The sequence below is a fragment of the Tachysurus vachellii genome, chromosome 2 (genome assembly GCF_030014155.1).
Source record: "Tachysurus vachellii isolate PV-2020 chromosome 2, HZAU_Pvac_v1, whole genome shotgun sequence".
In the NCBI taxonomy this organism is placed as follows: Eukaryota; Metazoa; Chordata; class Actinopteri; order Siluriformes; family Bagridae; genus Tachysurus; species Tachysurus vachellii.
The window spans coordinates 19,782,799-19,809,524 of NC_083461.1; the positions used below are offsets into that span (position 1 = coordinate 19,782,799).

The 26,726-nt window shown below is 40.5% G+C and overlaps 2 protein-coding genes across 2 annotated transcripts in view; one reads left to right on the forward strand and one right to left on the reverse strand.

Moving 5' to 3' along the window:
* On the forward strand, nucleotides 1–23,501 carry fkbp10b (FKBP prolyl isomerase 10b). The gene is made up of 10 exons (XM_060862550.1): nucleotides 1–295; nucleotides 5,120–5,265; nucleotides 5,389–5,578; nucleotides 5,806–5,951; nucleotides 6,442–6,631; nucleotides 8,019–8,164; nucleotides 8,324–8,513; nucleotides 22,108–22,250; nucleotides 22,430–22,593; nucleotides 22,966–23,501. Exons 1-10 carry the CDS (start codon nucleotides 96–98, stop codon nucleotides 23,158–23,160), a joined length of 1,710 nt encoding a protein of 569 aa, XP_060718533.1. The 5' UTR covers nucleotides 1–95; the 3' UTR covers nucleotides 23,161–23,501.
* Nucleotides 22,287–26,726, reverse strand: part of LOC132840686 (7-methylguanosine phosphate-specific 5'-nucleotidase-like) — a 6,551-nt gene continuing 2,111 nt past the window's right edge. Inside the window, exons 3-10 of the mRNA XM_060862564.1 lie at nucleotides 26,086–26,155; nucleotides 25,833–25,879; nucleotides 25,552–25,637; nucleotides 25,347–25,436; nucleotides 25,086–25,248; nucleotides 24,772–24,966; nucleotides 23,997–24,352; nucleotides 22,287–23,106 (exon numbers count right to left, since the gene is read on the reverse strand). Coding sequence (XP_060718547.1) covers nucleotides 24,035–24,352; nucleotides 24,772–24,966; nucleotides 25,086–25,248; nucleotides 25,347–25,436; nucleotides 25,552–25,637; nucleotides 25,833–25,879; nucleotides 26,086–26,155 — 969 coding nt within the window. The 3' untranslated portion in view covers nucleotides 22,287–23,106; nucleotides 23,997–24,034. The remainder of the gene's footprint in view (nucleotides 23,107–23,996; nucleotides 24,353–24,771; nucleotides 24,967–25,085; nucleotides 25,249–25,346; nucleotides 25,437–25,551; nucleotides 25,638–25,832; nucleotides 25,880–26,085; nucleotides 26,156–26,726) is intronic.

A 26,726-nucleotide genomic window follows, 5' to 3' on the forward strand; every position in this document is an offset into this window, starting at 1 on the left:
CCAGTCTCGCGCTCACACACACACACACACACACACCAAGGGGACAGACGCGCAGTGTGAATTCAGGACACAGTTTTTTCTTAGTTGTTTACTCCATGATGTCCCGCTCGAGGCTTATCCTGAGTGCGGTGCTCGCGCTGTGGGCGTGCGGCTCGTGCAGCCCGGGACCGGTGGAAGACGTGCTCGTGGACTCTTATTCACGGCCAAATCGCTGCATCAGAGAGGTGAAGAAAGGAGATCTGGTTCGGTATCACTACAACGCCACGTTTACTGACGGCAAACAGTTTGACTCCAGGTACCATGGGGATTTCACATAAATACACACCTGCACGCGCACAATGATGCAGTGTGAGTTAGCTGTACGTAAATATTTATTCAGTTATCTGAGGAAGTGTGATGCATGTCAATGTTTAATTTCCTGTCTTCATGACTTTAGGATGCTGTGGCCCGCAATGCAAAAAACCTACAAAAAAAAAAAAATTGCTGGGAGTACCCAACAGTTCCCCCTGTTTCCTGCGCATTTATCAATTATTTAATGAAGTTGTGTGTAAAATGCATTTTCGTGCCCAAACCAAACTAAAAACTAAAAATTCATTCGGCCACGCCCATAAACATCCATAAAAGGCAAATCGAGCTTAAAAATGACGACTAAACAGGTGATGGAGCATCTCTAAAGGGTGATGTGCTAAATCTTCCAGCAATGCAGCTCAGACACTGCAGCATACACACACATACAGTTCATACCCACTGAACCTTTTCACATTTTGACACGTTACAACCACAAACAAAAATGTATTTTATTAGGATTTTATGTGATAGACCAACACAAAGTGGCACATAATTGTGAAGTGGAAGGTGGAAACTTATAAATGGTGTCCAAACTTTTTTTTTTTTTTTTTTTTTTTTTACAAATAAATACCTGAAAAGTGTGGTGTGCATTTGTATTCAGCCCCCTTTACTCTGATACCCCGAACTAAAATCCAGTGAAACCAACTGCCTTCAGAAGTCACCTAATTAGTAAATAGAGTGCACATGTGTGTAATTTAATCTCAGTATAAATACAGCTGTTCTGTGAAGCCCCCAGAAGTGTGTTAGAGAACATTAGTGAACAAACACCATCATGAAGAACAAAGAACACACCAGACAGGTCAGGGATAAAGTTGTGGAGAGGTTTAAAGCAGGGTTATGTTATAAATTAATATCCCAAGCCTTGAACATCTCACGGAACACTGTACAATCCATCATCCGGAAATGGAAAGAGTATGGCACAACTGCAAGCCTACCAAGACATGGCTGTCCACCTAAACTGACAGGCCGTGCAAGGAGAGCATTAATCAGAGAAGCAGTCAAGAGGCCCATTTTAACTCTGGAGAAGCTGCAGAGATCTGCAGCTCAGGTGGGAGAATCTGTCCACAGGACAACTATTAGTCGTGCACTCCACAGATCTGGGGTCTCATTTATAAAACTGTGCGTAGGATCCCTACTAAAAGTTTACGTATGCCCAAAAGCCACGTACGCACTCCTCTAAGCAATGTTCCCTTTATAAATCACAGATCACCCACAGATGTGCGTACGTGAACCAGCCTCATATCCCGCCCTGTACATGCCCATTTTTAACCATAAATAGTCAATGCAAATCACTGCGCGGGCACAAGAGTGGACCTCGTTATAATGAGTTTCCTCTGCGCTCTGCGGGTTTAAAAATGGGTTGTGGAGTCAGCGTCACAGGGGGTAGCCACTGTCGCCTGCAGGTTAAAATTATATTAAAAGCAACTTTGTTATAATTATATTAAAAACAAAATTGTTACAGTTTCTACTTTTTAATATTGTTAAACTCACCAAGAAGCCAGCCATCATGTACTGAGCCTGCATTTAGTCTGTTCCCTACACTGTTATGTGTCAACATAAAGGAATCATGTGTTGAACCAGGCCAGCGTGCCACAATGTTTGTGAGGGTCATGTTGGAGTCACATATGATTTGCACATTAATAGAATGCACATGCTTTCTATTAACATAAGCAAATTCATTTTCAGATGGTGTCATTATAGCAACATGAGCGCAGTCAATTGCGCCAATTACATTTGGGAAACCAGACATTGCTGCAAATTGCATTTTAATTTCGGCCTGTTCTCGCACAGTGTAGGGGAACCTGACGTATCGACTACCCATATTAAGTATACCATACAAAACGACAGATATTATGGCACTCAGGGACGGCTGTGATATACCAGACCTATAGGGTGAGATGATAGATTCCAATAGAATTATTTCATATACAAAAAGGTCTTAGAGACAAAGTTGAGGATTACTTATAGTTTTTTTTATATAAATAATTTACCTGTCTGCCAATTCCCGCTGGAAACAGCCGGTTGCCAAGAACCCCAGAGTGGTGAGGACTTGTATTTGTACTGGGATGGCATGGTTCCGGCATGTTGCCCTCTCTAATACTGGACTCAATTCAGCACATAGATCCAAGAGCACAGCTCTAGGGAATCTAAATCGGCTTATTAGCCAGTCATCATCATGGTCCCTGAAAACTTGTTCTCTCCTTATTCTGCCATTGGCGTAATCCTCCAACAGTGCCATCATGAAGCATTACATACCCGGGTCACAGGAGGATTTATATGTTTCTAGGAATTAGACTGATCGTTAATACAAAATCACAGAATTAATTTGTGAACGAAAATTTAATATTATAGTGAACACATGCTTCTTCATGACGGTTTTTTAATGAACACCGTAATAGTTAGGACCGATGATGAGTAGCGATTGTGCTTCATGACTGTATTTGCAGACTTTGACATTTTATGATATATGTACATTAAGGAAAATATTTCGTTTTTACACTGTGTTCTGCAGTTCTCTAATAAAAGGGTATTTCATGCTATTCTGTATCACATGTAGTCGCGCCATCTCCTCCTGCGCTCCCGTTTTGGACAATGTGATTGTAAGGCAGTATTTTTTTAATATATTTTGAATTACGTTTGGATTTTACTAGATAGCAAGATAGTAAATAGCCTAAAACAATCGGCACAAATAACACTGTTGGATTTAATCTTCATGATAATGTGCATATAACGTATGAAATGGAGTGAAAATTAAATGTCATTACTTCTTATAATCGTTCTTCTCACATTTATTTTCTACAATCTAACTTCAGTTCACGACCTCACCATCTGTGTCACCAATTCCCTTTGTCTTCAGGATGTGCGTACGCACAGCTCAAAGTTTGCTTAAAGGTGCGCACATTCTCCCGTCAAGTTTGTTTTTTATAGATCACAACCTTTGCATGGGAACTGGCGTACGTACGTTTCCAGCCCCGTTTTGTGCGTACGCACGCTTTATAAATGAGACCCCTGGTCTTTATGGAAGAGTGGCAAGAAGAAAGCCATTGTTGAAAGAAAGCCATAAGAAATCCCGTTTGCAGTTTGCGACAAGCCATGTGGGGGACACAGCAAGCATGTGGAAGAAGGTGCTCTGGTCAGATGAGACCAAAATTCAACTTCTTGGCCAAAATTCAAAACGTTATGTGTGGCGAAAACCTAACACTGCATATCACCCTGAACACACCATCCCCACCGTTAAACATGGTGGTGGCAGCATCATGTTGTGGGGATGCTTTTCTTTAGCAGGGACAGGGAAACTAGTCAGAGTTGATGGGAAGATGGATGGAGCCAAATACAGGGCAATCTTAGATGAAAACCTGTTAGAGTCTGCAAAACAGACTGAGGCGGAGGTTCACCTTTCAGCAAGACAATGACCCTAAACATACAGCCAGAGCTAAAATGGAGTGGTTTAGATCAAAAACATATTCATGTGTTAGAATAGCCCAGTCAAAGTCCAGACCTAAATCCAATTGAGAATCTGAGGTGAGACTTGAAAATCGCTGTTCACAGACACTCTCCATCCGATCTGACTGAGCTTGCGCTATTTTGCAAAGAAGAATGGGCAAAAATTTCACTCTCTAGATGTGCAAAGCTGGTAGAGACATACCCCAAAAGACTTGCAGCTGTAATTGCAGCAAAAGGTGGTTCTACAAAGTATTGACTCAGTGGGGCTGAATACAAATGCACGCCACACTTTTCAGATATTTATTTGTAAAAAAAATTTGGACACCATTTATCATTTTCCTTCCACTTCACAATTATGTGCCACTTTCTTTTGGTCTATTTCATAAAATCCCAAGAAAATACGTTTTTCTTTGTGGTTGTAACGTGTCAAAATGTGGAAAAGTTCAGTGGGTATGAATACCTTTGCAAGGCACTGTACACACAAACACTAACTCTGAAACGAGTGTTTCACAAAATGTTTACTAAATGGTGTAAACTTGACCACATAATCCTTATTCTTATAAATTAATAATCCTTATCCTTGATAATTATATGGTTTGAAAACTGTTAATCCAAGTTCACACTACTTATATGGACATTTACAGAAACTCAAGAGAAATGTCCAATACAAACGCTTTTCTGAAGTAAAATGTTCTTCTTGAACATCACATTTTTCTGTACAACTGCTCCAGTTAATGATTTATAAATAATTATGTTTGTATCCAGACCAATAAATAAGGCTTATTTATAAATGCTGACAGCATTCATGTTACAGCGTCCAGTTTGTTCCTGGCTTTAATTCTAGTTATTGTCAGTCCACCTTTATAAAATGTGTGTAAACTTGCATTAAACAGTACACTTTAGTCTGGGTGTTAAACAGGGAAGCCATTTTGTGATCTACAGTGCAGTAAGTTGATTATTATTTCTCGATTTGAGGCAACATTTCAGCTGTGTAGCGGAAGTTAAAATAATTCATTGAAACCTCAAAGGTCACAAATTCCTAAAAACTTTACGGAAACTGTTTATAATTTTTTGCTCCCAAAAATGTTGCCATGTTCCTGAAGAATTTCTTAGTCAACTGACAAAAAGCTTTTGAGTCCCTTGAAAAGTTTCTGTGCCCTCTTAAAAGTTCAGAAAATATTTCTGTTGAAGAAGCTCATGGGCTAATGGAAAAATTCCAGGGTTACATGTCATGTTTTTTTTTTACGTGTAATTTATTTAAATAATGTTTCTGTGTTCCTGAAGAAGTTCTTTGGTTCATGCTCATGTTCCTGTGTGTATACCATAGTTATGACAGAGCCACAGCGTTCTTTGTAAAGGTCGGTGATGGACGTCAGATTGCCGGAGTGGAAAAAGGCATTGTGGGAATGTGTGTGAACGAGCGCAGGAAGATCACTGTCCCACCACACCTGGCTTATGGCAGTCAGGGAGCAGGTAACACACCCACACACACATTTCCTCCTTTTTTGATTTACTTTCTCTTTCTTTCATTCTGCCTCACACTTTCTGTTTCTCTCTCTATATTTATGTTTGTCTTTATTTCTTTCTTTCTCTCAGGAGACACCATTCCCCCTGACTCGACTCTGGTGTTTGACCTTGTCCTACTTGACATCTTCAACATGGCCGATCATGTTAAGACACAGATAATAAAGACATCACAGAACTGTACACGCTCTGCCAAGAAGACCGATTTCGTTCGATTTCACTTCAACGGAAGTCTGCTAGATGGCACGCGTTTTGACTCCAGGTGAGTGGAAAACAAGTAATGATCGGGACGGAAAAGACCCAGGCTTTACTGGTGCTATAGATCATTGTGTACCAATCATTACAAAGCACATAAACACAATTATGAGTCTGCTGTGGGCGTGTCCCAAACCAGATACCCTATTCATTACAACTGCCACATCTCATCATCATATACAATAAAATGCAAAGAATTAAATATTTTTATACTATTGTGTGTATTTGTTTCAGTTACGATCGCTCTCAGACACAGGATAATGTAATTGGAGATGGCTGGTTGATTAAAGGACTGGATGAAGGGCTGTTGGGAATGTGTGTGGGGGAAATCAGAAACTTTGTTATCCCTCCGTTCCTGGCCTTTGGAGAGAAAGGATATGGTAAAAACACAAACACACACTTTTATCTAAAAAAAAAACCAAAATACCAACACTGCATCAAGCAGCTTTTTTCATGGACGGTGCAATACAGTGCTTTACCTTTATCACAGGTGCCAATACTTTTAATCTTAGAAACAGTAGAAATTTTAAATAAATGCAGAATGGAAAAAGTAAGTGAGGCTGTATCTTCATAAGAGCTCTATCAGGCATGTAGGGCACTAGGTAGGCTGCCTGGGTTATAGGTCCCATTTGCCCTGGAGTAAATGAAACCGAACATGTTTTTTTGTTCAGAGACACTAGAGAGAGGTAACTGTAACACTGAGAAGGTCAGGCATTAACTGCTAACGAAAGATGACAGACCACATGGCACTGGATTTAACACTTCACAACTCTACACCCACTGCAGGATTAGAGACAAGAACGCTGTTGTGTGTGATGTTAATGGGTGTTGATTCTGAATAGAGGAACAGGTTAATAATGATCTGTACAGGGAAAGATGTCCCTCCTCATGCCACGGTGGTGTATAACATCCTGCTGGTGGACCTGCACAACCCGAAAGATGACATCAACGTGGAGATCCAGGAAATCCCTGAGCCCTGTACTCGCAAATCCGTCATAGGAGATTACATCCGCTATCACTACAACGGCTCCTTCCTCAATGGAGACGCCTTTGACAGCAGGTGTGCGTGCTACACTTCATTTCATTAACATCCTTCGCTTCCTGTAGAAATTCTAATATCTGTTGTTCTAAACATTTTACTTTTTTGTAATTTAGTCTTCTTTCTTCTCAGAAAAATTGAAGGTTTTTTTTTACTTGAAACTAAAAGTTTGCATATTTGTATAAAAACTAATTTTAATCACCAAAGTCTACAGACAAAGTAATTTAATGATTGCATTTATGTGAAGTAAATTCTATTAATTTTGTCAGAACTTTTTTTTTTTTTAAATAAAAATGTTTTCCATTTACAAGCATTAACATTTTAACACAATAACAACGCATTAACATTTTAACATTTTAACACAATACAGTGGTACCAGATCGGACATCGACCTTTTCGCTTAGCGAAAAGTTTTTCGACCGAAATTTGCGCCCGCTGAACCGACAAATCCTCGCTTATCGCGTGAAAAGGTTCATCTCTGTTTCTGGGCTTTTTATTTTTATTTTTAGTATTTCACATACAGTAGATAATGTCATGATTTCGAGTCATGAGATTGCGAGTAAATCAGAACGTGATTGGTTGGAGGTAGACCGTGCCACGATTGGTCAGCGCCACGAGACCGTTGTCCGATTGGCTGGAGTAGACGGTGGGCGGAGTCAACCTATTTGTGAATTCTTGTGCACGTCTTGACGTTAGAAATGTTTCAAATCCACAAATGCACAGAACGCAATCCATAAATGCACAGAACGCAATCCACAAATGCGTGCAGTGATTCACAAATGCACAGAACGCGATTCACAAATGAGCAGGAAGCCATTCACAAATAAATACAATTAAATATATATTTATAAATATTTTTTTTATTTGCAAATCCCATTTTATTTATTTGTGAATTTCATTTCTTTTTGTAAAATGTGTAACATATATTTATGGTTTGCTTATTGTGCATTTATTGATTTAAAAAATATTTGTGAAACTCTTTATATTTATTTGTGGATCATAGTATATTTATTCAGAATAACGAAACAATTCTGACCCCATAAGCGGGATACCACTGTATAACACAATATAAAAGCAAATTTCCAGATTTTACTACAACATAAAATAATTTGAAACAAAAATTAAGTATTTATTCAAAATTAATAATTACACATTATAATCAAATTATATTTCATATAATACTTTAATTGTAAAAATTTATTTATTTACTCAATTGATATGAAATAAAAAATCATATATTTGATTCCAAGATGATATTTTTTGTCAATAAATTGGATGTTTTCTGATGTTCTGTATATTTATGCTGCTTCTGAAGAAATTCTTTACAGGTTTATGTATTTATTTTATTAATGTAATTGTTTTCCATGTTGTAGCTACACATCTGTTGTAAATTTTCAACTTTTTCTAGTTACAACCATAACAGTACGTACAACACGTACATCGGGCTGGGTTACGTGATCTCAGGGATAGATAAAGGGCTGCAGGGGGTGTGTATGGGCGAGAGGAGGAGGATCATTATGCCACCTCACCTTGCATACGGACAGCAAGGAGCAGGTACAGTCACTCATTCACTGTGTTGAAGAAGGACACAGTGCTAACACTAACACTAGCAACACACACCTAATCACAACTACACATCTGACAGTCATTCCTGCTTGACTAGATCATCCGTCTGTTTTTTTTCTTATGATCAATTCCTGTAACTTTTTTCAGGTAAGGACATCCCCGCCTCAGCCGTGCTGGTGTTCGATATTCACGTGATCGACTTCCACAACCCAAAAGACTCAGTACAGGTGGATGTGACGTTCAGGCCAGGGGTGTGTAATGAGACCAGCCAAGTTAATGACTACATCCAGTATCACTACAACTGCACACTGATGGACGGCACTCTGCTGTTCACCTCGTGAGTTTTACCAGAACACAGCTCAGAACTGTCTCACTCACTCACACACACACACACACACACACACACCTGCATCTGTTCCTAATACTGTAGATTTAAATTCTTGTAAATGACTTACAGATGCATTGGGTACGATTTGAAAGAATTTTAGAATTTTTTTGGTTTTACTCCTTGAGTTTCCACCCATTTATACAAAGCCCTGCCCTGTTACCTTCAGTGGATGGACTAAAGTCATCATTTTCATGTGCAACTCAGACATTCACGTGATCAAAAGCTGAGTTTTAAATTGTAGGGCACTCTGAAAAGAGGGGCACTGAAGCACAGCACAGAGTTGGCGGGTTAGGTGCAAATCACAGTGGTGTTTATTTAACAAGCTGTGAGGCAAATAATAACTGTGTAGCAGTGGAAAAGTTAGAAAACTTGCACATAGATTTAAGCCTTGATGAGAGCTCCAGGAGGGGGGCCGCCATCGAGGGAGAATGGGAGTCCTGTTAGGGATTCAGTGAGAGCAGTCGACCCAGGCACAGGCTTGGCAGGCATAAACAGCTTCCATCATCTAGAAGGATACAGCACGTTAGTTCCATCTGTGGGGATATCCCATCTTACCTCCCACTGGCTGCTGAGACTGGCTTTCAGCTGTGGAGCTCTGCTGGAGGGTGAGTGCCACGGCAGTGCTCCTGATTGGTCCCTGCACTTTTGGTGTGAATGTTTCCACCCCACCTTGCAGCCTAATTCAGCGACACTGACTGTAGGGATTTTATGTCGGATCGTGTGGCGGTACAGGCACTGACGTCACTGGGCCCCCCATTGCTCTGAGCCCCGCCTGGTAGCAGCTGTCCCCAAAGGACGTGGCGCCTAGAGAGGCCACCAGTGTTCTTGTATTGGGCTCCAGCTCTGTGCTGGACCTGAAACAAGAAGTCAATTCAAATCAATTCAAATTTATTTGTATAGTGCTTTTAACAATTGACATTGTCTCAAAGCAGCTTTACATAACATAAACATAAAGGTTAATATAAAGAATAATATAAAGAACTAGAATGTACATTTCCTGAAGAAAATGTGAATGGTGCTTGCATGTGGCAAGTTCCCCTGATATGTCACATGTCCATGTTGTGCAAATTTTTTATTTTCACGTGAAATCACGTGATATCATGTGACTTCATCAAATTACATGTGAGGAAGTTCCCCTCATTGTTCTGAGTGTTTTGATATGTCACAATGTCCATGTTGTAAAAAGTTTCTTAATTTTGCATATATTGGGGGCGGGACTGGAAGGCCAGTTGGTACACCAATTTAAAAGTTTGTTCAGAGTATCACCCTGAAGGAGCTGTTTGGTGTAGATAGTTCAAAAGCTTGCCGAGTTATAGACCTACAAAGTTTATAATGGGAGTCTATGGGGAAAAAAGGCCACTTTGAGACCCGGTACAGGAAGTACCGGTACTCGGATCGCTTACTCGTTCGATTTGACACCTCATTCATGGGTCTAGGACAAAAAACTGTGGGACAAGTTACGCGCCGAAGTTTTGTCTGGCAAAATAGTAATAATGTTGCTTTGCAAGCACCATTGATGTTGCTTTGCAAGCACCATTAATTATATAATACAAAAATTTAAGATTAATATTAGATATTACGGCTGGGTGATAAAATGATAACGATGTGTATCGCGATAGACACGTGATCGATATCAATAAAAAATGTGTTAAATAAAATGTGCGATATATTTTTATTCTTTGTCAGAAGAAAACCGAGGTTGCCAAGCAAGTTTGGTTGCATTAACAAAGGCACTCGCTCTCTGGTAACCTAGCAATGTAGGGAGTGACACGCTAACAGCCAATCATGTAACAGTATCTTTTTGGTTACGCCATATCGTTGTCTTGTGCTGGTCTGCCGGATTCCTCTTCAGTAACCGGCAACTAAAAAGCAGAAAATGAGCGCCGCAGCGAGCGAGGAAATTGTAAATAAAAGAGGAAAAGTCAGCTCGCCAGTATGGCATTTTTGGATATTATAAGTCTGACCGTAGTCAGACCAATGTCGTCTGCAAATTATGCAAGACCGTCGTCCCCGCCAAGACTGGTAATACCACGAACTTGATTTACCACCTTAGCCGCGCTTACCCTTTGGAGCACAGCCGCATTCAACCAACAACATCTGTAGCTGCAACACCGCACAAGCAGCACTAACACACACACACACACACACATATACACACACATATACACACACACTCTTAAAGCAATGGTGTCCAGACCAGATGCATCCCTGAGCTCTATGTTTGTATTTAACACTTTGCACTATTTTATTACACTTTGTTAAGCATTTCTTACATTTTCTTTCATTTTGCACCTTAAATGTTAAGAGATAATTGTTAAGCGTTCATTTTTCATTTCTGCCTTTATAACTGAGGGGATTATGATCAGAGGAAGGTTAAGTTTAAAATAAAAATGTTTAAATGTAATATATTTTTCTCCTGGTCCTTTTTAAATGGGTCATAAAAAATATCAATAATTATCGATATCGACCGATATGAAACACTGATATCGTGATACAGTTTTCAGCCATATCGCCCAGCCCTATTAGATATATTTAAAGTGTTTGTATTTATCCCCAATAAGCAAGTCTGAAGTGACTCAGGCAGCAGTGGCAAGGAAAAACTCCCTTGAATGGTAAAGGAAGAAACCTTGATACGAACCAGACTCAAGGGGAGCCCATCCTCATTTGGGTGACACTGGAGGGTGTGATCACAAATATACAGTCCGCCAAATTTGATGAGGAGGTTGTTGTCCACAAAGACCACATGGAGTTGGCATCTCCACTTTAGTATAGCAGAGTCCAACTGGAGCTGGTAAACCTCTAGATGCCTCGGGATCCTCACAGAGTCGGCCTCAGCCCAGTGGAGGTCCAAACCCTTCATGGCATGGAAGACAATCGGAGATGGTACATTTTCTGGATGCCTCGGAATGGGTAGCTGCTGTTTAGAATATTAGCAAACACTAGATTATAATGTGCATTTGGTCAGATGTACTAGAGCACAAGATTATCAGATGTATTATGTGTACGCCTGACTAAAGAGATAAGTTTTTAATCTACATTTAAACTGGGAAAGTGTGTCTGAGCCCCGAACACTATCAAGAAGACTATTCCAAAGTTTTGGATCAAAATACGAAAATGCTCTACCGCCTTTAATGGATTTTGATATTCTGGGAACTACCAGAAGTCCTGAGTTTTGTGATCTCTAAGAGCATGAAGGATTGTAATGTGTTAGAAGACTAGTTAGATACATGGGAGCTAAACCATTAAGAGCCTTGTACATAAGTAGCAGCAGTTTGTAATCAATTCTAAACTTAACAGGTAGCCAGTGTAAAGATGATAAAATTTGGGTTATATGATCATATTTTCTTGTTCTGGTAAGAACTCTGACAGCTGCATATTGGACTAACTGTAGTTATTGCTGCTATTATAAACTGCTATTTATTAAAGATGCAGGACAACCACCTAGTAATGCATTACAACAGTCCAGTCTGGAGGTCATAAATGCAAGAACTAGATTCTCAGCATCAGATAAAGATGGGTTGTTTCTTAGCTTGGCAATATTTCTAAGGTGGCTGTTTTTATAATATGATCGATATTATTTTCAAAAGACAAGTTTCTGTCTAATATAACACCCAGGTCTTTCACTGTTGAGCTAGTAGTCATAGTACATCCCTCTAAAGCAGAGGTATTCAACTAAAATTGAAAGAGGTCCAGTAAGAGAAAATTTCTTGAAGTGAAGGTCCGGAAGATCTAACTAGTTAGTGTGATTATATATTTATGTAGCCTAGTAGTTGTATCAACATCTGCAAGCAATCAATACCTGACTGTCAAATCAAATAAATTCAGTACAATTCAAAAACTTTTTGACAATATTTATTATCACCTAACATAGAACTGAACATATGTATGATTGTAGACATGTATAACATTCTCTCATTAAATAAAGTAGGGCTACATTTGAAAATAATAGAAAATAAATAAAATGTGAAAATTATGTATGTTTAAATAAAGTGCTTAACTTTCACTTTTATATCCCACTTTTTGCTCAGAGAGAACTGAGCTCTAGCTTGGCTTGGCAGGATGGGCTTGAATGGAGTCAGGGCCGCACTCATACACATGTGGAGGTGCTCATTAGTGACCCTGGAACGATATTTAGATTTGATTATGTTCATTGTAGAGAAAGCTGCTTCGCAGTTGTATGTAGAGCCAAACATGGTCAGGATGTATAGGGCTACTTCCCTCAGACCTGGGAAAGCTGTCTCAGGGATGCTGTCTTCAGATTTGAGTGGATATGTTTGTTCAAAACCTTTATGTTTTGTCTCATAATGGTCTCATATGTTTTGTCTTTTAATAAGTGCCACGGTTTCTGAACATATGAGACACACTGGTTTAGTGTGAAGTGGGAACATAAATGAGTCTGTATATTCTGGATTAAATGCTCTATTTAAGCTGTCCACTTTTCTTTTTTTGGACAGCGGCATTTGTTCTTTATTCTCCCTTTCTCCATCTCACTCGTCTGTTTCTCTCCCTTTGTTTTCTACATGTATCGCTATCTTTCTTTCATGTGTAACTTTACTCTAATTCTCTCTCATCTCTCATCAGTGTTTACTTCAGGAATGCACAGACTTGATTGGCTGAGTGGTATCACGAGGGATGGCTTAACTCGCATGCAATTGGTCTGTGCATTTCCACTACCTAAAGATTGCAAAAGCTGCGCCTAGTAAAATAGAAGCGCCCCGTCAAGTTTTAAAGCATAACCTTTTGTTTTGGCCGTAGGTCCGGGTCTGTATTGGACAGCTTCTGGGTCCGGTCCGCCTGTTAGTGACCTCTGCTCTAAAGGGAAGTTGAAGTGTGAGAGCTTCTGTGTAGTGGTTTTTGGATAAGTAGTATTTCTGTCTTACCAGCATTTAACAACAGAAAATTACAGGTCATCCAATCTTTTATCTCTTTAACGCACTTAGTTAATTTGGACAATTTTGCTATTTCATCCTGTTTGATATATATAACTGGGTATCATCAGCATAACAGTGGAAACTAATCCCATGCCTTCTAATGATGTTCCCTAAGGGAAGCATGTACATTGAGGATGTACATTGAGGATGTACACTGATACTTGAGGGACCCCATAATTAACTGGCAATAAACTGGAGGATTCACCATTTAATTTTACAAAATGCTATCGATCAGACAGGTAGGATCTAAACCAACTTAAAGTCTGTCCCTGAATACCTGTGTAATTTTGTAAGTGATCTAGGAGAATGTTGTGATCTATAGTGTTGACTGCAGCACTAAGGTCAAGTAGAATTAATAGTCTAATAATGGTCTAGTGATGTTTTGTTTAAGCCTAAATGATTTTAGTAGGTCCATAAATGTGTCCTAAAGCATTGTTTGTATTGTCAACATGAATGTTAAAATCTCCTACAATTAACACTTTATCAAAATTAACCAATAGGTCTGAAAGAAAATCTGAAAATTCTCTAAGAAAATCAGTATAGGGCCCTGGGGGTCTATACATGGTTGCTAGAGCAAGATACAACAGGGAATTTTTCATGTGCATGTGAGCGAGTGCAACATTAAGAATGAGCACTTCAAAGGAATTAAATCTATACCGTGTTCTCTGAGTAACAGTAAGAATACCACAAGTCTGACGAGGCTCATGCTTATAGATATATCCTGACGGGGTAGACTCATTTAGACCAATGTAATCATTTGGTTTGATCAAAGTTTCAGTAGGCAGAGTGCAGAAAGGCTATTTTCTGAGATTATTTTATTCACAATAAGTGCTTTGGGGGCAAGTGATCTAATGTTCAGAAGCCCAAACTTTAAGAACTGTCTTTGTTTATTTCTTTGCTATTTTTCTGGTCTAATTATGGTAAAATTATTTAGAGAGCTTCTCATGCATTTACTTTTTGATCTCACTACTCGGGGAACAGACACAGTTTCTATAGGATGAGCTACAGTATGTGTGCATTTGTATCAATTTGAAGATGAGGTGAAGGATAGCTATTAAAATTAAGGCTTCAGTTGTAGTTTACCAGTGAGAAGGTTTGCAGTGCTGTAAGAAATAAAAATGTGGTAGTGAAAATAAGACGATGACGATGAAGATCTTAATGAAGAACAAGAAGTTTATTCCAGCATAGCAGTGACAAAATACATGAAGTACTTTGGGTTCATCTGAGTCAGTAAGAACCCAGAGCAAATCCTGCTAAAGCATTTTATACTGTTTTCCCTTTTGGTAATTTAAATGAAGAATGTGTTTTGAGTGTATGGGCTACACCTTGTTGTCTAGCTGACCGTCTTTAAATGTTAATTATGGTCACGTACACCTTGTCTTGGTATTGTTACAATTGTTATCAACCAAGTAGTCACTTTAAATGGTAATCGCGGTACGTAGACCCTTTGTTTGTGGCGATCCTTGCCGCTCCCATACTAACGATTGAATCAAGTTTATACGTTTAGAGTCCAAAACGTATTACCTTATGATACTTACATTTTTTAGGAATGAGCTCTTTTAGATCTTGGAGTGGAATTTGGGTGCAGTTATCTGTAATTTCTTACAGTGCCCTGGAGATATTGTCCAGGCGGATTTCCGCTCCAACTCTGCTGGGATGCAAGCATAGAATAGCCTAGGGAGCTCCCAGAAAATATTCCAGTTATCAATAAAGAGTAGATTCCGATCGTGACACCATGACTTTAACCATTCATTTAAGGCAAAAAGTCTACTGAACCTCTAGATTCCTCGCTGGTATGTGTGAAGCGGTCCAGATATGATGATCCTTGCCGTGGGATATGTTCTGCGAACCATCTCCACCAGGGTCTTGAAGTCCCTCTTCAGGATCTCCGACTGCCTCAGGCTGGGTTTCTTTAAAAAACTGTACAAACAGCCCTGATGCTTTATAGTCCTGTACACTTGCATCCTGTACAAGTTTCCCCCCCAATAACCTGATAAAGTTGAACAATTAGTTATAATGTTCTGACATCCTGTGCAGTGACATCAAGAACACGAGCACCAGGTAAACAGCATGTTGCGTACATTACCTTTAGCCACAGTAGCACGGATATGGCGGACGATGGAGTCTCCCATGATCACCGCGTCACGTTCCATCTCTTGAAGGGGGGCGAAGCGTTTCCGTGTGGGGATCTTGAAGAACGGTGGCGGTGGAGGGAGAGAGGTCCTCGACTGTGTTCTGGCTCGCATCTTCCGTTGCTCTTACTGAGCAATAGATTCTAGCGTGGCTTTCCGCTCCCGCAGCTGGGCCTGCTTCACCGGATCTGCATCTCCAATGCCTCCAGCTCCAGTTCCACCGAGTGCAACATGTCCTCACCCGCACTCAAAGGCAGACACACAAGGAACATGGTGTGATAGGGCAAGTACAACAAAAATAAATTGGTGTGAGAAGGTGTAGAGAACTAGCAGTAACCGGGCTTGCAGGCTAGTGATGCTAGCTGGCTAACCAGCTAGAAGTGGATGCTCAGGAAAACAAATAGCGAGTATAAATATATTTTTAAGGATGATATTGATACTGCCAGTGTGTTAACCCTTTGTAAGGAGTTAAAGTATAAACTCAAAGATAATCCAAAACTGAATCAGAATACTCAGCCAAGCAAACACATGCAATCGCGAACACATGCAACCGGCACGAAAGTCCTGCAAAGATACAGTAGGAACCTCCTAGTTACCCTGGGGTTGGTGTCTTTAGCCCTGACCATCCATAACAGGGGAGCGTGGTTGGTGACCAGGATGAAGCACCGCCCTGTTAGGTAGTACCGAAGGTCCTCAATGGCCCACTTGATTGCTAGGGCTTCTTGTTTCACCGCCACATAGTTTTTCTCAGCAGGGTTCAGTTTCCGGGAGATAGACAGGACTGGGTGTTACTCCCCTTCAAACTCTTGGGAGAACGCATGGGAGGTTGAAGTTGGGATTCCTCAAAACTAGGTGGGTGATGAGTCCTTTTTAGGCCATTTACAGCATTTTTACATCCTTTTCCAGGGTGACGTACAGAAATACGTGCTTAAATCTCTATCATTGGATACATTAACTCTGGTTCACTAGGTTACATACTTAAGATACCATGAGTCTAAAACATTGTTTTTTTATTTTTTATAAACATATATGCAACAGACAGGGAAGGAAGTGCTAGTTGAAGTGTTTCATGAATAAGTTGGTCTTAAACCATCGTTTGAAAATAGCCAGTGACTCAGCTGTCCGGACCCCAAGGGAAGTTCCTTCCACCTCCTTGGTGCCAGAGCAGAAAAGAGTCTTGTAGTATACTTGCCTCTTACACTGAGAGATGGTGGAACCAGTCAAGCAGTGCTGGTAGATCTGAGGGTGTGGGGTGCAGTGCGAGGAGTGATGAGGGCTTTGAGGTAAGAGGGAGCTGGTCCGTTTCTGGCTTTGTAGGCAAGCATCAGTGTGCGTGCAGCTACCAGAAGCCAGTGGAGGGTTACCCCAAGATTGCAAGCTGTGGCTGCAGGGGAGATCAGATCGTTATGCAGGGATATTTCAAGATCATGACCTGGGGAAGAATCACCTGGGAATAGCAGCAGTTCAGTTTTGCTAAGATTGAGCTTTAACTGATGAGTAGTCATTCAAGATGATATTTCTGCCAGACATGCTGAGATCCGATCAGAAGCTGTGGTATCTGAGGGTGGGAAAGAGAAGATAAGTTGTGTATCATCAGCATAGCAGTGGTAAGAAAACCCATGTGAGAAAATAACTTCACCAAGATAGTGAGTATACATATAAACTCATCTCACTTATTTTCTACCGCTTATGCGAACTACCTCGGGTCACGGGGATCCTGTGCGACATCTCAGGCGTCATCGGACATCAAGGCAGGATACACCCTGGATGGAGTGCCAACCCATCGCAGGGCACACACACACACACTCTCATTCACTCACGCAATCACACACTACGGACAATTTTCCAGAGATGATAATCAACCTACCATGCATGTCTTTGGAAACCCCCGAGGCACGGGGAGAACATGCAAACTCCACACACACAAGGTGGAGGCGGGAATCGAACCCCCAACCCTGGAGGTGTGAGGCGAACGTGCTAACCACTAAGCCACCGTGCCCCTCATACATATAAACATGATATTTAAAATTTCCACTACATTTCCCTCCTTTTCACCATTTAGGACAAACTATATAAATGAAAATTTTAACAAAATCATTACTTAAGGCATTCAAAAGAGAGGTTTAGATGAAACATCAGACATCATCTTTTCACTTGGACTTTTTAATGACAGTCATTAAGAGAAGAATAAAACTAAGCAAAGCTAATTTATCCATCCAAATTTTCAATGCCGGAGTATAGTCAGTTTGAATTGGATCAGGTGGAAAGTCAATATCTCGATCTCCAGATGTGTGCTCTCGTCTATTCTCTGTGAAATAGGTTTACACACGCTACACCGATTAGAATGTTCAAACAGCATGCACCAGAGTGATTTTCTTCTTTGTGTCTTGATAACAGGATATTCAGGATGTCACTTGGTGATTCACGAGACAGCACTAAACTTTAAGTGAACCTTCATCCTCCTTGACGTATATCGGTGCTCGGAGTGCAGGCACTGCCCTTTTGCACTTGTCCCACCTCACCGAGGGTTAGGAACACTACCAGTCTAGGCTGTTTCGTGAGTGTGGGTAACCCAGCCCCTCACTTTACTGGACAGAAATGCAGATGGTCTCAGGAGTTAATTTTTCATTGTTAACGGCCGGTTAACTGAATCGTTCTTTTATTCTTGGCTTGGCACTGGTACCAATTTGCAGTGGCTGGCATGGATTCACATTGTTCTCTCCGCTATTTTCACAGTGGTGGGTGTAGTCAACAAAATCTGGAATGGTCCCAGCCAACGCTTGACCTTCCAGTTCTTTCTCCTCAAGTCTTTCACCGTGATCCACTTGCCAGGGTTCATCTCCCTGGTGGAGATATTCTGTGAATATCAGATAACACAGAGGACATGTTTTGTGCAATAATTCAACATTTCATCTGCACAATCCCCGATATTGGCTCTCTGGCTTCCCAGGGGACCCACTCTTGTGGTTAACGGTCTTCCAAAAAGAATTTCAGATGGACTCAGATTAGCTCTACCTGTTACTCGTACATGTGCATCAACACTATTGGGAGGGCCTGTTTCAGCGCAGCATTTTGCTGAATAAGCGGAATGCCTCTCCCAACATTGTTTATTGCACATACAACACAGGGTTCACAAAATTTTTGGGAGTAATTAGTAAAGCCTATGATATGCCAATGTTTCGTTATACAGTATCTGTTACCATCCCTTCTTTTGACACATGGTCTTTACCATGTGTCAACTTAACATATAAAGGAAACAATTGGTTTAACACAGTTTCCCTGAGATACCATACCAAATACCTTGTTTTTGGACTTCCCACCTTCCTCCAGCGTTGTTTCTCCTCACGATCACTCGTACCCTGTAATTCAGTGAGATCTTGGATAGAAAAAACAGTTTAGTCATGATGTTTGTGTTTTGTTTCTCCTCAGGTAGCTTTGCTGCTGCCTTTGCCACTGGATCAGCTTTTGCGTTACCTATGGAAAAGGATCATTATTACGCATATGCGCTTCACATTTACATACTGTAATTGCTTTTGAAAGTAGGATTGCATCAAAGAGGTCAGCTATCAGGCCATGGTGTGTTATGGGTTTGCTCAAGGAGGCCAAAAACCCCCGATTCCACAGTGTCCCAATGTCATGTGTTATGCCGAAGGCGAATTTGCTATTAGTATACACAGTCAAAGTCTTACCCTCTGCCAATTTGCAGGCTTCTATAAGGGTGGTAAGTTCTGCTGCCTGTGCTGAGTAATGAGATGGGAGTTTAACTGAAGTTGCGACACAGCGTGTGGTACCAACAGAGTTAATTTGCTGTAGCCTACAATGTCTCGTGAGGCATTGACAGCCTTTTCTGCTGCAGCTACTGTTCTGAGACACATAAGCAGGCCTGTTGCACTGGATCTAGTTTAGATTAAATATATGCTACTGGTCTGAGTTTGCCACTTGATCTTGGAGCAAAACTGATGCCATGCACCCCCCTTTTTCGTCAACAGGATGTGTAAATGGTCTCATTGGGTCAGGGATGCCTAGGGTGGGTGTTGTCTAAAATGTCTGTTTCAGTTGTTCAAATGCAGCATTTGCAGTCTCAGTCCACGTCACTTTGCAGTGTGCTTGTAGGCCTTGTCCGTGAGCAATAGCACTCAGTGGTGCCTCTAAAACAGCATAATCGGATATGAACATCCTACAGTATAAACACATGCCTAAAAAACGACATTAACTGTTTTTTTGTCACAAGTTTTTGAATTTTCAGAATTGCCTCTATTCTGCTTTACTCGAGTCATTTACCTTCTGCAGAAATTAAATGTCATAGGAACTTCAGATTTCAGATTTGACAGGCTTATTTTCTTTACTGGGAATAGTGGGGTTGGTACAGGAGACGTCTCACATGGTACATTAACTCCAGCTTTAAACAGGGAGTTAAACACCGGTGTTATACCTGCTATAGCTTCTGGTTTTAGCTGATTTTTTTTTGACCGGTTTTTGGAGTAAATGTCACTGAAGGCCAATTTTCAGGCCTACATTGTATTTTCCATCCGCCCACAACACTTTTGGCACCATTTGTAATCATGTATCTGAAGATTCTAATTTATTTAGGGTCCAGTCTGCAGTTCTGGCCCTGTGTCAACACGTTGCTTCAATTTTGCACCATGGGTTGGGATCTGATCCGTCATCAAGACGGATCTCCACATCTCTTTTCGTCCTAACCATCCAATTTAGTGGTGTGCTATAAGCATACAATTTTGAGCTGTAAAAGACAGCTGGCTGCTCGGTTTGCTCCCAATCATGAGTCTGAGTGAACTGTAACATCCATTTACAAGGTATCCAACTCATCATTGGCAGATTTGGCTCAAGAGACGCGGTTCATTTGGAATGGCTGTGGATAACCAGCTCGAGTTGAAACCCGAGATAAGTCAACCTCTATAGCACATCTGTGCTCACTCCATATCAAACGTTTCAACATCAGTATTTCTGTAAGGACCACTTTGTCAAATTAAGGTTTATTAGCGATATGAATACAGTTAGTGTTGGCGGTATGGTTCCGTTCCGGGCAAAATTTCCCACGCGCCTGTCCGTGCGCATGCACGGACGGAGCAGGGAGAGCAGCGACTGGAGAATAAAATAGACCCCCCATTATAGCAGCAGAATCAGAACCATAATCATGCATGGCATTAATAGGTTACATGTTTTGAAAATAAATAAATAGATAAATAAAATAAAGAGAGAGGGGAAAGGAGAAAGGGAGGAAAAAAGAGAAACAAATACATGAAGATAACTAGGATAACAAGATATAACAGATAACAAGGAGGGGGTTTTAATCGCAGCAGCAGTGATGTGCAAGAAGCGGCTCGAAGAAAGGGGATTTAAAGGGCCGGAAATTATGGATTGCTGTACCGGATTGGTGCGCATCGTGAACAGCTGATTAGCAGCTGATGCAGCTTGACTACGTGGCCTGCCTGAACTTACGCGATGCTTGATATCTGGCTTATCTATCTTCCTATGCCACTCTTTCTCATAGCTCTCATCCAGTTTGCATCTGTGTATGTGTGCAGTGCAATGTCAAGTTTCTGGTTTTATGTAGTCTACAGTACCTGACCAGATGCTATGGATCTATTGATGATAGTGGTAATGAAGGGCAGAAGGTCTTCTAAGATGGTCTGGAGCATAGTGGACGGGAGTGGATTCAATGGGCAGGTGGTAGGAAAGTAATCGATCTCAGAGCCTCTCCAGTGTATTTCTTGGGCCAAGGTGTCCCCCTAATATATTAATGTTCACGAGTGTCAACTCTGTCCTGAGATTACACACGATTTATGTAGATAGCTTTTAAAACAGTTCGAAGCTTTATAATACAGAGTGCAACATAACTGTGTGTCCATTATAATCCTTTTCCTAATAAATCCCCCCAGTTATGGAAAAGCAGTTTAAAGTGCTGGTGTTTACTCGTTTTACTGTGGTTGCTGTTAAAGGTTTTCGAAAAGAACAGCACAATATTTTGCCTCACAGTAGACTTATCTGGCTGAGCTGGACATTTGCCGATTTCACTCTGAGCTGGGGGTGGAGTTAGGTGCATGTCTGAAAAATGACTAATGGAACCATTAGTTTCCAAACATGAACTGGGCCATATTGTAGTTTTCCAAACAGGTGTTTCCAAACGGCCATTTAACACATTTCTTCTGTGGACGCACCTTATACCTTGATGTTTTATTATATTCTCCAGATTTCTCCAGATTATTTTACAAGAAAAAAGACAAACGAAACAAAAATTATTGCACCTTTAAAAGTAATAATCACGTATCATATGTTACAAGCAATTTGAATTTCATAAAAACATTAAACTTTTAATAGCAGTGTTGTTCATCAGTTTCCAATCTGTTTTGTAAATCTGCAGGAAATATTCATCTGAAGTGTTTATGAATCAGTCTCTTTCAAACATCAAACAGGAGTGTGATGATGATGACTGAGCGATGTGTGTGTGTGTTGGAACAGGAATGATTACAGCGTTCCCCAGGATGTTCAGTTAGGAGGAGATAAAGTGATCAATGGTCTGGATGATGGACTGAGGGGGATGTGTGTGGGTGAGAAGAGGATCATCATCATCCCTCCACACCTGGGACATGGAGAGAGAGGAGGTGAGACATGAGAGAAAGAGAGTGATGCACACAGTGTAATGAGATTTATGAGTTCTTTATTTAGTAATGATCACATTTCACTGAGACACTGATGTATCGTCACAGTCGTAATGAGACGATATCTCTGATAAACACACCATTCTTATCAATATATCAACCTCCCTCTCTCCCTGCCTCAGCTGGGAGTGTTCCAGGCAGTGCTGTGCTGCGGTTTGAGGTCGAGCTCATCTCCATGCAGAAAGGTGTTCCTGAAGGTTACCTGTTTGTTTGGCTGGACGAGACGCCCAAGGAGATTTTCGAGGCTATGGACTTAAATCAGGACAATGAGGTTCCACAGGAGGAGGTGACACGCACACAGAAATTCTCTGTTCTATATAATACTCTCTAAAGCTAGTCCATACACTGATATTTTCAAATCGTTAAAAGAGAATTTAGGGTGCGGGGCTATGTGCTGCTAAGGGGTGTGGCCAGTTGCATGGCTGCAGAGTATTTAGGAGGCATGCCTAGGTGCTATGATGTGACCATCACATTAACTAAACATGTCACACTATTAAGCATAATCGGAAGCATCCCCTCTAACTCTGCATCTTGTGTTAGTGATATTAACATGTTTCTGTTCAGACTTTAACTTCCAAATTGACTGTGTGCTTGAAAATTGAAGTCCTGAATATCACCACATTTAAAGTCTCTATTGTCATCTCTTTTTTCTCTACAGTTCTCAGAGTTCATAAAACGCCAAGTGGCAGAGGGTAAAGGTCGTCTCAAACCGGCCCGGGATCCAGAAAGCATCATCAGAGACATGTTCAAAAACCAGGACAGGAACGGAGATGGACGAATCACAGCCGACGAACTGAAACTCAAATTGGAGGAAGACGCAGAGAAAGAAAAAGCTCGTCATGAAGAACTGTGAGAAAGTCTCTCTCTCTCTCTCACACACACACAGACACACACACACACACACACAAAACCAATTCCTCTCTGAGATGAAACCACTCGGGATTTTGTCTTTTCTAAAATCAAAAAAAAAAAAAAACTAAAGTGTTCTTGCACTGTTTGTTTACTTTTTCTTATTTTGAACAAGAAAATAATGTGGCCTTCTTTCTCCAGTCCATACACATGGAATGATGAGAGACTTTATTTTTTCAAAAAGAAAAAAATGTGTTTTGTTGACTCTACAGTGTTAGATTTTTTTAATTGTAATATACTGTAAACTGAATAAATGGCTTTCTGTGTCTAAAAGCCGAAAGGTTACTGCAGTTCATCTGAAGTCCAGCAGACAGACATAAACATGATACACTACAGCTTTAAACATTTAACATTCAGTGAAACATGACCTACTAAAATGTTTCTTTATTTCAGTTGTAAGAAGACAGTAAAAAGTGTATGTGAAAAGACGTGCAAATGTTTCTTCTGGATGGTAAAATGTCCCGTGTATGTTTGTACAGTATTTTAAATATAACTTTAAGCCAAAGGAATTAGAAGGTAAAAAAGGAGAAAAACCTAATAAATAAAATGCTGTGAACACAGTGCCACTGAAGATGAAAAGGGTTTTTATATTCTGTAAATTATACATGAGACGGATGTAAAACTATTATTTCTTCAAGTAAAAAATCTCAGGAAGAGAAACTGAGACAATTTATAAAATCAAATAAAAAATGAAATGTAAAAAAAACAAAATATTACAGATGAGACACAAAAAAGGAGAATAATTTAAAAGTAGTAGTTGATGATATTGTGATGACTCACTATCAGTCTGTTTGTCCTGCTGACCTTCGACCTTTAGCTTATTCCTGTTTGGCCAGCGGCTGGGATGCTGGTGTCCCTTTAGCTGAGGAACATTTCTGACGTTTCTGACAGTGAGGCGTTTCAACACGTGTCTCCTCGGGCAGGTAATGTTTCTGACAGTGAGGCGTCTGAAGACGTGTCTCCTTGGGCAGGTGACGTTTCTGACAGTGAGGCGTCTCAACACGTGTCTCCTCATGTTTCTGACTGCCTTCTCCTGCTGTGATGTAGTTGAGAATTGCGTTTGGGACGTCCAGCGTCTCGTCTTCCTCCAGCACAATGTCATAAGAGCTGACATATGCCTCTCTTCTTTCCTCAACCTCCACGCAGCAAAATACAAACATTTTAGATTAAATATTATACATATTTAAATTTATAAAATCACATGTCTCGGAACTGATAGAAGCTGCACCGTAAATCATTTCTATTAAACACAAGGTCAGAGATTCTTCTTTTAACATTAAAGCTCAGATAATTCCTAACAACAAAAGGTCAATTTCATTACTTTATTTAATTATATAGTTCTTTGTGTAATTTAACATATGAACAAAAAAAGTTTTATTTTTTAACTAACACCACAAATATAAACAGTGGTTTTATGGTTAATAGTGTTTTTTTGCCTGTTTTTGAAAAAATTTTTGCTTTGAAAGTTTTTAATAAACACTAATTTGGTCATGGTGAGTTTTAGTGTCATAAATAAGTGCAGATGTTTTGTGGGCGTGTCCTGTGGGCTTGTCACCTTGTCATTGAGGTAGCCGATGCGCAGGATGTTTTTAAGGTCCTGCACGCCGTCGGCCATGTCCAGGTCTCCCAATGAGTCTCCCAGCAGCAGCACATTGGTGCGATCATGTACAAACTGGTGTATGTTCTGTAGAGCTCCCTCTCTTTTATTAAAAGTGTGGATCAACTCGCCCTTAAATGCACATGCAAAACCCTGACACACACACACACACACACACACACACACACGCACACAACTTAATTTAAAGGCCTTTAGTTTTAATGCTGTGGGAGGAAGAGTCAGCATAAGTGTCTGAGCTGAAGAGTGATTACGTCTTTGTCGTAGTCCATGTAGTTGGAGAAGACACGCACGTTTGAGGAGAAAACACCATGTCCGATTATCACTTCCTCTAAAATATCTCCGACTCCAGCCGAGAAGATCAGCAGAGGGACAGAGTTCTCCTTCAGCATGTCAAAGAAAGAGCTGTAGCCTTCTCTAATACACACAGAGCATGATGTGATGTGAAGATGTAAACACACAGAGAAGTGCACTAACTGTATTATATGGAACATGATGCACTGTGGGTAAAATACCTCAACATGGCGCCTGAAGCTCTAACCGCCTGAGCCAGCTGGTCTTTCCTAATTCGCTGCTTGATGAGCAAAGCGTGAGCTTGCGTCCACCTGACACACACACACAGAGTTTTTCAAAGGCTGGTTTGTCACAATTCTGTTGAATGAGTAAGAAATAAAATGTAGCAGACTGAATCTGAGTGTTAAAGACGGCGTGATCACTGACCACTCCTCCATGTGAGGAATTTTCTCCTCCACGGACTTCAAGCTGTCGATCTCAATGGGATAATAGTAAGCCACCAAATCTGACATCTGCATTAAAAGGAGGAGAAAAAAACAGATATAACAAGTGGAGTGAAAAATTAAATTAACTTTTAGTGAAGGAAATTGAGTCTCAAACAGTATCATGTCAGCAACATAAAAGAAATCTGATTCCTCTTCTGTCTGCTTTTCTCTTTCAATGTTTTGTATGAAACGTTTTAGTCACGAACGCTGGTGGGTTTTTACCTTTGCTTTACACTCCTCACTAATCAGAGTGGTGTTGTGAAGAATATCTGAGGAGGAAAAATAAAAATAATAAAACATATGAACCGCTGATTTAATTAGTTAACGTCATTTATCCAATCAGGACCAATCTGTAAAGAGCCGTGTGTTAATGCAGAGTCACTGCTGCAACTCTGAGGGGACTGATTTAAGAGTTAACAAAAAAACGTTCACACCAACAGAAAAAGTGATGGAAACATTTATTCTGTTTACTCACTGTGTGTTGTAGGGCAGCGTTTCCCTTTATGAGCAAATCTGGTGAGTGTCATGTCAAAGTCAGAGATCACCTAAACACACAAACACGCACATATACACACACTTAGTGTAGCCAGTCCTCTTACATGAATGTTTTTGTTTTCCTGGAGAAAACTGGAGAACCCTGAGGAAACCCACACAGACACGAGCAGAACATGTGAAACACCACACAGACATTAAGATGAGATCAGGTAAGGACCGGACTGTGCATTTCTGTATGTCAATGTGTGTGGTGAGGAATTCACAAAGGTTTGAGGATAAGCACAGAAAGAAAACTTAAGAATCTCAAGTGACAGCTGTTTTCTGCTCTAACTGTTTAATTCTGATGTCTTGTTCTCACTCTGACTTTCACTTTATGTCGCTCCATCACTTTACAATACCAGCTGAGGGCCGCTGAGATGCTGGACCTCAGAGATCACTATCACTGTCTGAAACACTGCCTGTTACCCTAAAAGGCTTTATCCTCTCCTCATCCTCAGCAGGATCTGAACAGTCTGTACACACCAAGCTGATCAGTCAGACCTACTGGAGTCTAACTAAGAGAAGGAAAGGGTTTGTTCTCCTCTTCTTTCTCTGCTCAAAGTCTGTGGACCATTTTATAAC